The 15,538-nt window shown below is 36.5% G+C and overlaps 1 protein-coding gene and 1 non-coding gene across 4 annotated transcripts in view; one reads left to right on the forward strand and one right to left on the reverse strand.

Moving 5' to 3' along the window:
• Positions 1 to 15,538, forward strand: part of Cep57l1 (centrosomal protein 57 like 1) — a 51,449-nt gene that overhangs the window by 34,745 nt on the left and 1,166 nt on the right. For 2 of the 3 annotated variants that reach the window (XM_042675867.1, XM_042675956.1), the window contains 6 exons: positions 4,891 to 5,007; positions 6,142 to 6,219; positions 6,917 to 7,003; positions 10,680 to 10,751; positions 10,870 to 11,111; positions 13,224 to 13,368. In XM_042675867.1, coding sequence (XP_042531801.1) covers positions 4,891 to 5,007; positions 6,142 to 6,219; positions 6,917 to 7,003; positions 10,680 to 10,751; positions 10,870 to 11,111; positions 13,224 to 13,368 — 741 coding nt within the window. The remainder of the gene's footprint in view (positions 1 to 4,890; positions 5,008 to 6,141; positions 6,220 to 6,916; positions 7,004 to 10,679; positions 10,752 to 10,869; positions 11,112 to 13,223; positions 13,369 to 15,538) is intronic. The other variant, XM_042676041.1, reaches the window with a different exon arrangement.
• On the reverse strand, positions 14,305 to 14,385 carry Trnat-ugu. The gene has a single exon. It is a non-coding gene; the product is annotated as a tRNA-Thr (tRNA).

Here is a 15,538-nt window from a genome sequence, read left to right on the forward strand (position 1 = left end):
CTAGTGAATGATAATTTAATGTTTTTGAGGATTACTTATTATGACAAAATTCGCATATTCCAGCTTTAAGTAGAAAGGAAGATGGAAGGGAGGGAGAAGGAAACATAAAAGCATTAGATAATAAATAAGGCAGTAAAAAGTCACCAATTCAAATCCTTTGTCTGGGGAGTTGGACCTGACTTTCATCTGAGGAGTTGGATCTGACCTTTCAAGGCTCCTTTTTTCTAAGGGCTACCTTTCACAGCTATCTAGGGCTAAGAAAATTAAAATTAAAATACAGGGTCTATCAAGAGAAGGAACCCTAGCAACTCTCTTATGCTTTAGATGCTTTATAAAGGTGAGTCAGAAAGAAAACAACTCAAACTATAGTCCTTTTTTTAGGTTATTAGGGTGATCTAAAGAACCTTCATCCCTGAAATTGGATTAAAGTGATCTTACATAAGTAGTGTTTTAAAAAATATTTTTACAGGAAGTGGCACTGTGGCTCAAGTGGTAGAGCACTTGCTTTGAACTAAAAAGCTGAGGGACAGCACCCAGCCCACAGTTCAAGCCCCATGACCAACAAAAAACAAAACAACCCCCCCCCCCCAAAAATAGTTTTACCAATATTTCTTCAATACACTGAGCAACTATCAATCAAAGATAACCAGGCAGACAAGGCAAGTGGTTCACATCTGTAAGTCTCAATATTGAAAAGGTAGAGACAGAGTAGGGTCATGATTTGAGGCCAAAAGTTCATGAGACTTCATCTCAACAAATAGCTGGTATGGCAGTTCATACTTGTCATTCCAGTGACATGAGAATCGAAAATAGGAAGCTGTAGTTTAGACTAGCCTGAGCATAAACACACAACTTTATCCTAAAAGTAACAGAAGCAAAAAAGTTTCAGGAGATAAATGGCTGAGCACATTAGGCTCAGCCCAGGTAAAGTTAGTGAGACTCTAAATCAAAAAGAAAATTTAAAAGCAAGAACAAGGTATATTCAAGCCCAAGGTTTAATCTTCAAAAAAAAAGATAAAGATAGCCGGGTGCTGGTGGCTCATGCCTGTAATCCTAACTACTCAGGAGGCTGAGATCTCAGGATCTCGACTCAAAGCCAGCCGGGGCAGGAAAGGCTGTGAGGCTCTTATCTCCAATAAATCACTAGAATACCAGAAGTGGCACTGTGGCTCAAGCAGTAGAGTGCTCTCCTTGAACTGAAGAGTGCAGGGACAGCGCCCAAGCCCAGAGTTCAAGCCCCATGACCAACCAAAAAAAAAAAAAAGATAAAGATAATTTGTTACTAAAAGGGAACAATGAAAGGACATACTTAGAGGTTTCTTTTCTATAAAGGAACAGAGGTAGAAGAAGGAATAAAAAGCAACAAATATTGAGGGAAAATTCTTTGTCTATTTTACATATAATATTAAAATCTTTTAGATAATAGCTTATAAGTTAGGAAAAAATAAATATACTTTTAATATTCTTACATTATCTTAGAAAAGGGCAAAAATACAAACACTGGCTTTTATTGGGTTAAGCTGATTCTAGTGTTTATACAGAAAAGCAAAGGTCCAAGAATAAATAGCCTTACCTGCTTTGAAGAACAAGGTGAGGGTCTTGCTGAAGTAGATATTAAAACAAATTATAATGCTATCAAGTAAAAATAATATAGTATTCACATGTATAGTATCTAGAATAAAGGGATGGAATAGGATTGGAAACAATCTTTCTTGTATAGAAACTCAATATACAATTGTAGACAACTGAGGAAATAGACTGTTCAATAAATGATTCTTGGAAAATAGCTCAACTCTGAGAGGAAAAAAAACTGAATTCCTACCTTATACCATACATAAAATCAATTCCATGTGAAAACTTCTGTGTAAAACGCAAAACTGTGAGAATTTTAGAAACAAATGCAGAAAAACCTTTATGACTTTTTAGAGAGGAATTTTCTTTTTTTTTTTTTGGTCCGGTTGTGGGGCCTGAACTCTGGGCCTGGGCGCTGTCCCTCAGCTCTTCAGCTCAAGGCTAGCGCTCTACTACTTGAGCCACAGCGCCACTTCCAGCTTTTTTCTTTTTGCTTATGTGGTGCTGAAGAATCGAACCCAGGGCCTCAGGCATGCAAGGCAAGCGTTCTACCACTGAGCCACCTTCCCAGCCCCGTAGAGAGGAATTTTCTTAATATCAGGCTAGTACTCTGCCATTGGAGCTATGTTTTACCCCATTCCTATTCCTATCCCATCCAAGAAAGTCATAATCCTCCTACCATACTTTTCTTAGTGGCTATCATTACCAGCCATGGCCACCACACCCAGCTCCATTACCAGCCATGGCCACCACACCCAGCTCCATTACCAGCCATGGCCACCACACCCAGCTCCAGTGATTTTTAAATTCTATTGTCTTGTACCAAGTGTGGTAGCTTAACTTTATAATCTCAGCAACCTGAAGACTGAGACAAGAGGATCTTAAGATCAAGGATTCAGGCTGGTGGCTCAGTGGTAGAGCGCTTGCCTTCCATGATTGCAGCCCTGAGTTCGATTCCTCAGCACCACATAAGCAGGAAAAAGAAAAGCCGGAAGTGGCGCTGTGGCTCAAGTGGTAGAATGCTAGCCTTGAGCTGAAGAGCTGAGGGACAGCGCCCTGGCCCAGAGTTCAGGCCCCACAACCGGACCCCCCCCCCCCCCAAAAAAAAAAAAAAAAAAAAAAAAGATCAAGGATTCATTGTGAGATGACCTAGTCTCAAAAAAGATAAAAATAAAAAAAACAATCAATTAGTAGATTTAGACCTCTTTTTTACAAACTACTCTAGGAACTAAAATACATAGTATTAATTCACCATAATCTGCTATGCACAATATTAATATACTTTACATATCAGATTGTTATTACATACAGTATGCTTTTATTTATCCCCATATCTACTACAATTTTTGTACATTTTACTTTTACATATATTAGAAACTCATCTTTTATTATTGATTTTGTTTTAAATTGTCAGATATTTAAGAAAAGAAGCAAGAAAATATTTATGCTGGGTGCTGGTGGCTTATACCTGTAATCCTAGCTATTTAGGAGACTGAGATCTGAGAATTGTGGTTCAAAGCCAGCCCAGGCAGGAAAGTCCATGAGACCTTATCTCCAACTAACTACAAGAAAAGTGGAGCTGTGAATCAAAGTGGTAGAGTGCTAGCCTTGCACTAAAGAGCCCTAAGTTCAAGCCCCATGACTGGACTGCTCACCACCCCCCCAAAATAAAAGAAAATATTTATATTTCCACATTTTTACCATTTCTAGTCCTTTGGTGGTGTTGTTTTGTGTGTGTGTGTGTGTGTGTGTGTGTGTGTGTGTGTGTGTGTGTGTGTGTGTGTGTGTTTCCACATTTTTACCATTTCTAGTCCTTTGGTGGTGTTGTTTTGTGTGTGTGTGTGTGTGTGTGTGTGTGTGTGTGTGTGTGTGTGTGTGTGTGTAGGACTCATTTTCCCATCTGATAACCAGTTTCCTTCAGTCTAAAGAAAAATCTGAGTATGCTAAAAGTTCTTAGCATTTATCTGGAAAAGTCTTTTTTGCTGGGGCTTGAACTGGGGTCTTGAACTCAGGGCCTTGCACTCTCCCTTGGCTTTTTCACTCAAGTCTGTCGCTTTACTACTTGAGCCACACCATCACTTCCAGCTTTTTGTTGGTTACTTGGAGATAAAAATTTTACAGAAAAGCCTGGGCTGGCTTCAAACCTTCATCCTTAGATCTCAGCCTCCTAAGTAGCTAGGATTGTGGCCACCAGCACCTAACCAGAAAAGTCTTTATTTCACCATCATTTGCCAACGATATTTTTTGATATATTTTTTTGGGGGGGTCGGTCATGGGGCCTGAACTCTGGGCTGGGCTCACTGTCCCTCAACTACAGTGCCACTTCTAGCTTTTTCTGCGTATGTGGTGCTGAGGAATCGAACCTAGGAGTTCATGCATGCAAGGCAAGCACTCTACCACTGAGCCACCTTCCCAGCCCTTGCCAAGGACATTTTTACTGAGAATAGAATTCTAAATGAAAGCTTTTTAAAAATTGAGCACATTAATGATTTTGTTTCAGTTGTTTCCTAGCTTTCATAGTGTCCAGTGAGCATTTTATCGTCATTCTTCTATGTGTAACATGTCACACTTTCCAGGCTGCTTTTAAGATGTTCCATTAATGACAATTTGACAGTGATGTTTCTAAGGTTTCTGTGTATTTATCCACTTGGGATTTTCAAGAGTTTTTAATCTGTCAGTATTTTTCATTAAGTTTGGAATGCTTTTAGCACTTTCAAATTATTATTCTGTCCCACTTTTTTCTATTTTTATGAAACTAAACATGAAATGATACATCATTAAGACTGTTCATTAGTGGATGGATTCATTATTTGGTTGTTTTTTTTTGTTTTATTCAATAGACTTATCTTTTAGAACCATTTTAGGTTTAGAAATATTTAGCAAAGTTCTTTCCTGTCCCTTTGTAGTTGTTCTTCTTATTTTGATTAATGTGATGATAAACACCATTACAAAACAGTACAGAGTTATGCATATGTATAATTTCCTGTATTCTGTGTTCTTTTTATGTATCCTCTGATAGTTGCTTTTCTGTTAGAATGTCAGTGAATGGGTTTGGCCACTTTGTGAATTGTCCTTGGTAAAATTATTATATACTTACTTATAGAAGAGTTTATTCTATCAATGCTTTTGTCTCACATCGTTTTTGCACATATTTTCTCCTTGAAAGTATTTGATTTTCTTGTTTTTGCTTGTAAGCACTTGAAGTATATCCAAGTATGTGCATGCTTCTTATATACATTCATATTGCTTTGAATTCTCAGAAACTCTGATCCATTTGTATCACTTGCCAAATGCAGGTTTTATTTTTAATCTTTCCAGGCCCAGCTTCAAAAGGAAAAAGAACAAGATCAGATGAAGCTACATGCAAAACTTGAAAAGCTCAATGTCTTAGAGAAAGAATGCATTAGATTGACAACAACTCAAAAAACTGCTGAGGTAAGCTTCTACTTATTTCTTTGAAGTGATGATCAGAAATCTTTGATTTAATATCAAACACACACACAAACTGGCATTGTATATGAATATACAGTAAATCTTAGATTTATAAAACATCATGCACAACTTTGAGTAATATAGATATTAATTCTTCCATATAGAACCACTGTTCTGTCATGACATGAATGAGCTTGCTTTTTTATGTGAAATTGTAATTTTGACTTCTAAGATGACAAGACATTTTCATTTGTCAGATAACTTGCCTAACATATATTGAAAATACCATCTTTTACCATTCGCAGTCAAGTTATGCCTATCCTAGGTTCTCTTCCTCTCTACCCCACCCTGCCTTCCTCATTTAACAAGATTCCCTCAAAGTTCTTTTCCTTCTTTGAAAGCTTCCGTTGTTATATAATACTCAGAAAGTTCTTCTTTTGAAATAATACTATCCTCCTATTCTGAACTACATGATAGATATATAAGATGTAATTCTTTATATATATGATACATACATGTATATATATGTATATACATATATATGGATATATGGCCCCTGTCAAATCTCATTCACTGCTTTGTTGTTTTATTGTTTCATGTAAGTTATTCTTGTTTTCCTATGTGCTCTTAAATAACAAGGATTATATTTTATATTTCTGTCTATGGCCCATCTTCTCTCAGGAACTATATTCTTACATACACATGGTAGACACTGTTATTTTTCTGTTTGAATGGACCATTGAGACCAAAACCATACTTATTTGACCTTCCATACCTATAATACCCTGAAGATTTCATTGTTACGGTTTTGTTGATGCAAGTTAAGTTAAGAAAGTCTGTAGGTGTATACATTCTTTGTTTTTGCTTTGTTCTCCTTATATTATAACAGGTAAGAAAGTATAGGAAGAAAGCCAAGAAAAATCTTTAACATGTTTTTTCTTTTTCTTATTCTTTGCTTTAACTTTCCAACTCTTAAAAAGCAAGAGCCATGGGATTCTGTTTGGGAAGGGAACAAAGAATATTTATTTGGCTCTAATTTTTATAGAATAATCCCCTCAAAATATTTTTATTACCATTAAGTAGTTGTGCAAAGGAGTTGCCATTCAACAAAATCCCCAAGTTTTTATTCTTCTACAGGACAAGATTAAATATCTAGAGGAAAAGCTTAGGGAAGAAGAACATCATCGTAAACTGTTTCAAGACAAAGCTTCTAAGGTAAATAGCATTATTTAATCTACCCTGGTAGAGTTACATGTTTTACTGTTTTACTATACTTAATTGAACCCTGTATTCTAGATGCTAAATTTCTGCTCTCCTTGATGTTTAGTTTCATCTGTTTTGCTGTAATAATGAAATTCTTAACCAGGTATTAATATACTTGGAAGCATTTCCAAAAGTTGTTTCTAGTGCATAATTCTTAGTTGAAATAACCTCTACAACAGATTATTTTCAGTTTGAGATATATCTACATGTCATATATACAATATTTTTTATAAACAAAAAGTATGAAATTACCATAGACCTATGACCTTTATACAGCACATGTGCACGCGTGTGTGCGCACACACATACACACACACACACACACACACACACACACACATACACACCACAGAGTAGTAGTTTTCATCCTCACAAAGCTGGAGGTTTTTTTTTTTTTTTTTTTGGCGTTTGCTTTGTTTTGATTTTTGAGGTAAAGTGTCAGTCTGCTGCCTAGGAAGATCTTGAACTTACAGACTTATGCAAATGCTTTCACTTTAGTCTCCTAAGTAGCTGGCTGAGATTAGAGGCATATTGTCAGAGTTACCTGTCTCTCAAAAAGCTTTTTTATACTTATAAACTGACACTTGACCTTTCATAATATGTGAAAACACTTGTTGCTGATTAATTTTATGTTTCTTTAATATTATAGCTTCAAACTGGGCTTGAAATCAGTAAAATTTTAATGTCTTCAGTTTCAAATTCAAAACTCTCCAGGGAAAAGAAGAAGTCATCAAAGGTATACATGTAGAGCTTTTTTCCTAAACAACTTTTTCTTATTTTCTACTATTCACTTATTCATCCTTTTAATCTTTCTGCCTTCCTATTTTCATAAAGGTTTTGAAGGGATTCATAAGAGGCCATGAAATGAGTCAAGTGATAATGGTAGCTGTCTTCATAAAATATTAGGAAGCAATTCAGTTTTTTGTAGAAAGACAAGCATTTTGCTGTTTTAAACTCTTAAAGAAATGTATTTTGTGATACATTTAAAAGGAGGACAAAAATAGAACAATAAATGATGATAACAATAAATCCTGAATGCAGTTTTACTTAATATATGCATGTAGAAAAAGGTTGTTCTTGTTTTTTTGTTTGTTTGTTTTTTCTTTTTGGAGCCCAATCTAGCTTTAAACTCTTTATCCTCCAGTCTCCACCTTCTGAGCACTGGGATGACAGCTATTTGACACCTTGCCCAGCTTAATCCCTTTTACTCATAGTTATGGAATTCATTGCATATGCATATACTGAATGTGCATACCATATGTTTGGGGCATCAGGGATACTATTTCAGAATTATAATGCTTACCTGGTGGGTTTAATAAGGGCACATTATATACTTAACTTTTTTTTTCTTTTTCTTTTGTGATGGTCCTGTGACTTACACTCAGGACCTAGGCACTGTCCTCAACCTTATTTTGCTCAAGGCTAGCATTCTACCACTTGAGCCACAGCTTCACTTCCTGCTTCTTTGGTAATTCATTGGAGTTAAGAGTCTCACACACTTTCCTGCGTGGGCTAGCTTTGAAACATGATCCTCAGATCCCAGCCTCCTGAGTAGCTAGTGTTATAGGCATAAGCCACCAATGCCTAGCTGTACTTAATTTTTGCTACTATATTTTGCTACTCTTTCTTTCTTTTCAAAACAGGGTTTTGCTATGTAGTCTAGGCCAGTCTTGAACTTTGACGATCCTGCCTCATTTTGTCAAGTATTAGAATTACAAGTATATGTCACCATATCTAGTTTAGCTGGTCTTTCATTTTATAAATAAGAATTGCTGTTGAAAGAAAAAAGCCAAAACAATTACTTTGAATACTCTGGCTGTAATTTGTATATTTTTCCTTTTAAAGAATTTTCTAACTCTAATGATGAAAACCTTCCAAGTTATTATGTATTTTTGTTTATTTCCTTCCTTAAATATATCTTATTTGTACGATGAGCTTTGAAACTAAGCTGTTTAGAAAAACTGGAAGTAATTTACAAGTGAAGCAAATAATTTTCTTTTTTGACAGTACATGTCAGTATATGTGTTATGTAAGCACATTCCAGGCAAGCACTTAACCACTGAGCTTCATCCCCACCCATTAACATGTTGTATGTTGGCGGGAGGCACCCTTTATCTGAGAAATTAGTGGAAATATTTGAACTTACTTATTGTAAATGATACAGGGAAAAGACAAAAGAAATAATGGAAAGGTAGCTCCTGAAAAAGAACAGTGTAACAGCAAATTCATGTTATAAAAGTACTCAGTTCAAATCCCAAGTTCATAGGGTATGCAAGTAATAAAGTTTTGTTGTTGTTTTAAAAAAAAAAATAGAGAAGCTGGGTGCTGGTGGCTCATGCCTGTAATCCTAGCTACTCAGGAGACTGAGGCTGCCATCTGAAGATGGCAGTTCAAAGCCAGCCCATGCAGGAAAGCCAGTGAGACTATCTCCAATAAACTACTCAAAAAAAGGGAGAAGTGGTGCTGTGGTTCAAGGGGTAGAACGCTAGACTTGAACACAGAGAGGCTCAGGGACAGTGTGCAGGCTCTGAGTTCAAACCCCCCAAAAGATGGAAAAAGCAGTAAAGTTGCTGATGGTTGGATCAGATTAAGAGGCCTCTGAGAACCTGCTTATCTCCGAACTGTTTCTCTATATCTTGAATTGCACATTCAAATCATACATTTTGATGAATGGGGTGGGTAGGAAGTTTGGAGAAATAATAATAAATAATATTACACAGTATAATAAAATTTAATGAAGGTATAACAAAATAGACTGAGATGAGGAAGCATACAGTCTGAGAAAATGGTTTGTTTTACCACAGTAGTAGGTAGTAGTTTGGTCGTAGATTTTTATAGGGTTATAATAAAAATTAAAGTTAAAATTATAGCTTGGCCAGGCGCTGATGGCTCATGCCTGTAATCCTAGCTACTCAGGAGGCTGAGATCTGAGGATTGAGGCTCAAAGCCAGCCCAGGCAGGAAAGACCGTGAGACTCTTATCTCCAATAAACCACTAGAAAACTGGAAGTGCCACTGTGGCTCAAGCGGTAGAGCACTTGCCTTAAGCTGAAGAGTGCAGGGACAGAGATCAAGCCCCACGACCAACAACAACAAAAATATATATAGCTTGGAATGAGATTATGGCTCACTTTCAATGCCATGTTAGCTTTTATAAGCAGTTGGAAACTATTGAAAGGTTCTGAGAGTAGGGTCATAATTCAAGCTGCAGTTCAAATGGTAACTGACAACACCATGGTAGTCTTATATAGTTTTATTAGGTGTGTAGCCATCGAAGCAATCTAGATACAGAACTTGTCCACTACTACAAGACCTTTTAGCCACATATACCCCTCCATGACCCCTGGAAACTTCTAATCTATTCATCATCTTTATAGTTTTTTTTTTAATGTCAAGAATGATTATTTTATTTTACTATTGTGCTTGCTAGTACTGGAGTTTGAACTCAGGTCCTCAAGCTCTTGCTCGGTTTTATCTGCTCATGGCTAGAACGATACCACTTGAGCCATACCTTACAATGTCAAGAATGTTTTATAGCCCGGTGCTGGTAGCTTATGACTATGATTATCTAGATACTCCGGAGATTGATCTGTTCTGAGAAGTTTATAGTTCAAAGCCAGCCTAGATAGAAAAGTTTATAAGATTCCATCTCTGAAATAACCAGCAAAAGTCTGGCATGGCTCAGGTGGTAAAATACCAGCTGAGCAAGAAGCGAGCCAAGCAAGCATGAGGCCAATGAGTTGAAACCCAAGTACCATCAAAATAAAAAAAAATTTATAAATGGAATCATGTAGTATGTAATTTCTGATTCTGCTTATTTTCTCCCTGGAGATCCAGCCGAGGTATTCACTACAGTAGATCTACATACTATTTAATCTTAGGAACCTACCAGTTTAACCATTCACTTGTTAAAGGGCATTTAGGTTGTTTCATATTTAAGACTGTACAAATAAAGCTCTTGTGAACATTTATTTGCAGGTTTTTGTCTGAGCATCACCTTTTATTTCTCTGTGACAAATCCCCAAGCATACACTTAGGACATAGTCTTTTGTAAGAAATTGCCAAACTGCCTTCCAAAGTGACTATTTACCATTTGTATTCCCACCAATAACATATGAGTGATCCAGTTTTTTCTGTGTCTTTGCCACCATTGATGTCATCACTGTTTTTTATTTTCACCATTTAGTAGGTATGCAATGTAATTTTATCTTGTATTTCCCAAGTGCCTAATGATACTGGCTGTCTTTTCACATTTATTTTCCATCTGTATGTCTTCTCCAGTGAGATGTTTATCCATGTCTTTTGCCTGTTTTCAAATAGTCACTTCTGCTTAATATTGAATTTTAAGAGTTCTTATCACAAAAATACTTTTAAATAATGTTTTTGTATACTTTTTCTCTTATCAATTTTTAGAAAACTTTAAAAAGAAGCCCATCACAGCAAATGTATTCAAAGCTTAGAGCACCACCTTTTGTACCTGAAAAGGTAAGAGGATAAAAATGAAAATAGTATAAAAAAAATTCTGCTTTAAATTACTGTTAAGTACTATTTAAATACCATCAGCCATTTAAATTTGTTTTCAGCTATTTCTTTTCCCTTTAAGTCGGCCAGTGCAGGCTATTCTGTGAATGCAGGTATACAAACCCTTCTGCAGATGATGTATCACCATGGCCCACATCATCAGAAACCTGTTCAGGTGATTGAGCCAAGACGCCTCCACAAGCCTGCCAGAACAGCTTCCCAGGGTAAAACTGTACCTTGTGACTCAGGAAAGTCCATTTCCGTTTGTGACAATTTGTCTGAAATTTTAATGGCGATGGAAGATGAGCTAGACCAAATGAATATGTATGTATTTTTTTTCTTTATCAAAATATCAAGTAGCAACAAGAAAATAAAATATACTTTCTTCTTCTTTTAACAACAATGCTGTCTATAATTCTTAAGTCTCTTAGCTATTTGTGCTTATTTTGATCCCTAGGCATATTGTTGTGTTTTTGTTAATTTATTATATTGCTTATGTTTGGTTATTGGGGTTTTGTTTGTTTGTTTTACTGTGTGCAATTACTACTTTTTGAATCAGGAAAGTTTCTCTTTTACCAAGGTCTGAACCTACAGACAAATAATACTAACATTAGGAACTGGTGACCTTAGAGTATAACTCATAAAAAGCCTTTTGAAAATAAATTCTCCTGCCTATTGCTGGTGGCTCACACCTGTAATCCTAGCTACTCAGAAGGCTGATATATGAGGAGTGCAGTTTGAAGCCAGCTCAGGCAGGAAAGTCCATGAGACTCTTATCTTCAGTTAACTACCAAAAAGCTGGAAATAGAGCTATATCTCAAGTGGTAGAGTGCTAGTCTTCAGGACAAAAGCTCAGGGACAGTGCCCAGGCCCTGAGTTCAAACCCCAGGACTGGCACCAAAAGATAGATAGATAGATAAATAGATAGATAGATAGATAGATAGATAGATAGATAGATAGATAGATAGATAGATAGATAGATAGATAGATAGATTCTCCTTTTTGTTGTTGTTATTTTGTTTTTGTTTTTTTAAAAGAAACAAAATGGATGATTTCATTAGACAAGTAAGCCTGTGATTCCTTGTTTTAGACTCTGGCTAATACACATGTCAAATATTTAAGCATCCATAGTAAGGAAGATTCTTTATGGGAGACATTATACACCACACTTAAATATGTATCCAACAGAAATTCCAGAGCTATGTGATTCAACAGAAATTCCACAATTGTGTTTTGGCTGACCCTAATAGTTGAACTGGACCTCTATAGAAACATATATATCTAGTTCTATTGACAGGATCTTAAATTCTAGAGTTGTAATTGAAGAGAGTTCTTTGAGGCTTCTAGCCAAGGACATCAGAACATTTTATGACATTTAACTATTTAACTTTGTGTGTGTGTGTGTGTGCTGGTCCTGAGATTTGAACTCTGCATCTGGATGCCGTCCCTGAGCAGCTTTTGCTCAAGGCTTACCACTTAAACCATAGCACCACTTCTGGCTTTTTTCAATCATTTATTGGAGATAAGAATTTTATGGACTTTGTTGTCCAGGCTGGCTTCAAACTGCCATCCTCAGAAATCAGCCGCCTGAATAGCTAAGATTACAGGTGTGAGCCACAGGACTTGGCTTAACTTTTTTTTTTTCTTTTTTTGGTGCTTGTCCTGGGGCTTGAACTCTGAGCTTGAGCACTGTTCATGGAACTTTTGACTCAAGGCTAGTGTTCTACAGTTAAAGCCTTGGCTCAGTGCTTACTTCAGCATCTTGGTAGTTAGTTGGAGATAAGAGTTTCACCGACTTTCCTGCTGGGCTGGCTTTGAACCACAATCCTCAGATCTCAGTCTCCTGAGTAGTTAGGGTTACAGGCATGAGTTCGCAGAGCCCAGTGATATTTAGCATTGATTATTTAATAGTTCAGAATTTTTGAAAGTTGTTCAGAAGCTGAAGTCTAAGAAACTTCTAAATGTGTTTACTCTCAAATCACAAGAGCCTGGTTATATTTGACATCAATTTTATTAGACAAATCTAAAGAAAGAGACTACTTGAAGATGAATACTTAACTCTAAAACTTATGATTAAAAAACATTATAGCAAACCCATACTTTGTCATAACTATAATATTACTTGTTATAATATTATTTGTTTTGTTGTTATTGTTGTTGCTTTTAGAAACCTCTCTGCATATCCCAGGCTGTCCTCTTAACTCATGATCTTCCTTCCTTTACCTCCAGACAACTAGGATTAAAAATGTGTGCCATATCATCGCATCATATAAAGTATCAGCCATGTGTCAGACAAGAAACAATTGGTTTTTGTTTTATTTTGGTCTGATTTGATATTGTGTTGCTAGTCATTGAGCCCAGGGCCTTGCACATGCTAGGCAAGCACTCCAACCCTGAAATACATCCCTAGCCTTAATATTTGCTTTTCGGTTATAGGGAACGTGAAGAACTACTGAAACAAATGAAGGAATCTCAAAGTCATTCAGTCTGTGATGATATAGAATGTGAACTAGAGCATCTAATCAAGAAAATGGAAATTAAAGGAGAACAAATCTCCAAACTGAAGAAGCATCAAGACAGTGTAAGAAAGCTTAAGAAAAAATTGTCTTAATAAAAATATCTGGATTCAGTGTTACATCTTTGTATGGCCTTTCAAATGTGAGTTTGGTCTGTATAGTAAGAAAGATAGAGGGGTGACACTGTTCAAAAAGAAATGTATTCAATACCTGACCTATGTTAACTGTAACCCCTCTATACATCACCTTTACAAAAATAAAAAAAAGGAGAAGAAGACTCAAGTAGGTCTCTCATAGAAAAGTCTGCCCCCATGAAATAATTCTCCCAAGATTACAAGAGAATAATGAAGTTCACTTATATATTCAGACTTAGGAAAAATTGTGAGTAAGCCTTAGCAGCACCAGTCATCCTTTATAACATTGGTTTCTCTATCATCTCTCTTCAGATGCTTTAATGATGCCCCTTGTGTCCTCAGGTCTCTTAAGATAATACTCCAGTACACCTGGCTCCTCAAACCATACCAATCCTAAAACCAGTTTCCTTCTTTAAAAAAGCTGCTGAGCTCCATTCCTAAGAACTTGTGCTCAGCTATCTATAGTCAGTAGGAAAGGGTATTGAGGACAACTCTGTACTTGTATGAAGTCTTAATTACTAAATGTGGTGTAGTATTTGAATATTTTAACAGAAATATCATAGGTATAATATTTTATCCCAAGAATAACTCCATAGTTGAATTAGGGAAACCATAATTATAGTAAATAGGCTCTCTGCCTATTCATGCAGGCTAATGCAAATATACTGTGTGCACATGTACACACACACCCAACTTTTATACAAAAGTAATAAAAGATATAGAGCATTATTGCCTTAATTCTTTTTTTTGTGGGGAGTCCGGTCGTGGGGCCTGAACTCTGGGCCTGGGTGCTGTCCCTCAGCTCTTCAGCTCAAGGCTAGCACTCTACCACTTGAGCCACAGCGCCACTTCCGACTTTTTTCTTTTTGCTTATGTGGTGCTGGGAAATCGAACCCAGGGCCTCATGCATACAAGGCAAGTGCTCTACCACTGAGCCACATTCCCAGCCCTGATTGCCTTAATTCTTATGGCCAAGAAATAAAGAAAAAATTTGAAGCAACATTTTCACTTTACTGGCTTTTAAGGAGGTAGTAAGTAAAAAGTTTTATATGTTTGTTTTGGGGTAAAGATTACACAATGTATACATTTTCTTTAGATTGCATAAGAGAAACTTGAAAGAAATAGAAGAATAATCATGTTTCTATAACTTAGCATATATATATATATATATATATATATATATATATATCTCATATTTTGAAAGTCAGGATTTGTATTTCTTAATAGCTGTAACAGTATACATTTCCAAACATTTTATCATGGTAAATTTAATCTGTAATAAAAATTGCCTCTTAGCCAACCTCCCATTTGCTCGCACCTGTAGTCCTAGCTACTTAGGAAGCTGAGAACTGAAGATCATGGTTCAAATCCAATACAGGCAGAAAAGCCCAAGAAATTCTTGTTTCCAATTATTCACCAAAAAAATAGATGTAGAGCTGTGGCTCAAGTGGTAGAGTGCTAGCCTTGAATAAAAAAGCTCAGGGACAGTACCCAGGCTCTGAGTCCCAGGACTGGCACCAAGAAAAAAATTGCATCTTAGGCAAAAAGATGCATTCACCCTATGTCTGCATTAGCTCTAAAACTATATCTGGTAGGCTATACGTAAGTGAAATAAGCTAAGTAGTAGGGTAGACTTAGTCAATAGGAATATTTTTTTTTAATTCTATCCTGTTATTAGCACATACTCAGAAAGAGAAAATTCTTCCTTTGAATTTTTTTCAACATTCACTAGTACTTTAGAAATACTTTTTTTTTTTTGGGTCCGATCGTGGGGCCTGAACTCTGGGCCTGGGTGCTGTCCCTCAGCTCTTCAGTTCAAGGCTAGCGCTCTACCACTTGAGCCATAGCACCACTCCGGCTTTTTTTTTTCTCATGTGGTGCTGAGGAATCGAACCCAGGGCCTCATGCATGCAAGGCAAGCGCTCTACCACTGAGTCACCTTCCCAGCCCCTAGAAATACTTTTAAGACAATACAGGCATGCACACATACACACAATGTATAAACTCACATTTCATTCTTAGCACCAATTCTTTGCTTTGCTGCTATTATCACCTGACAAGTCTCTCTCTCTCTCTCTTTCTCTCTCTCTCTCTCTCTCTC

The sequence above is a fragment of the Dipodomys spectabilis genome, unplaced genomic scaffold, assembly GCF_019054845.1.
Source record: "Dipodomys spectabilis isolate Male_0828 unplaced genomic scaffold, ASM1905484v1 ptg000001l, whole genome shotgun sequence".
In the NCBI taxonomy this organism is placed as follows: Eukaryota; Metazoa; Chordata; class Mammalia; order Rodentia; family Heteromyidae; genus Dipodomys; species Dipodomys spectabilis.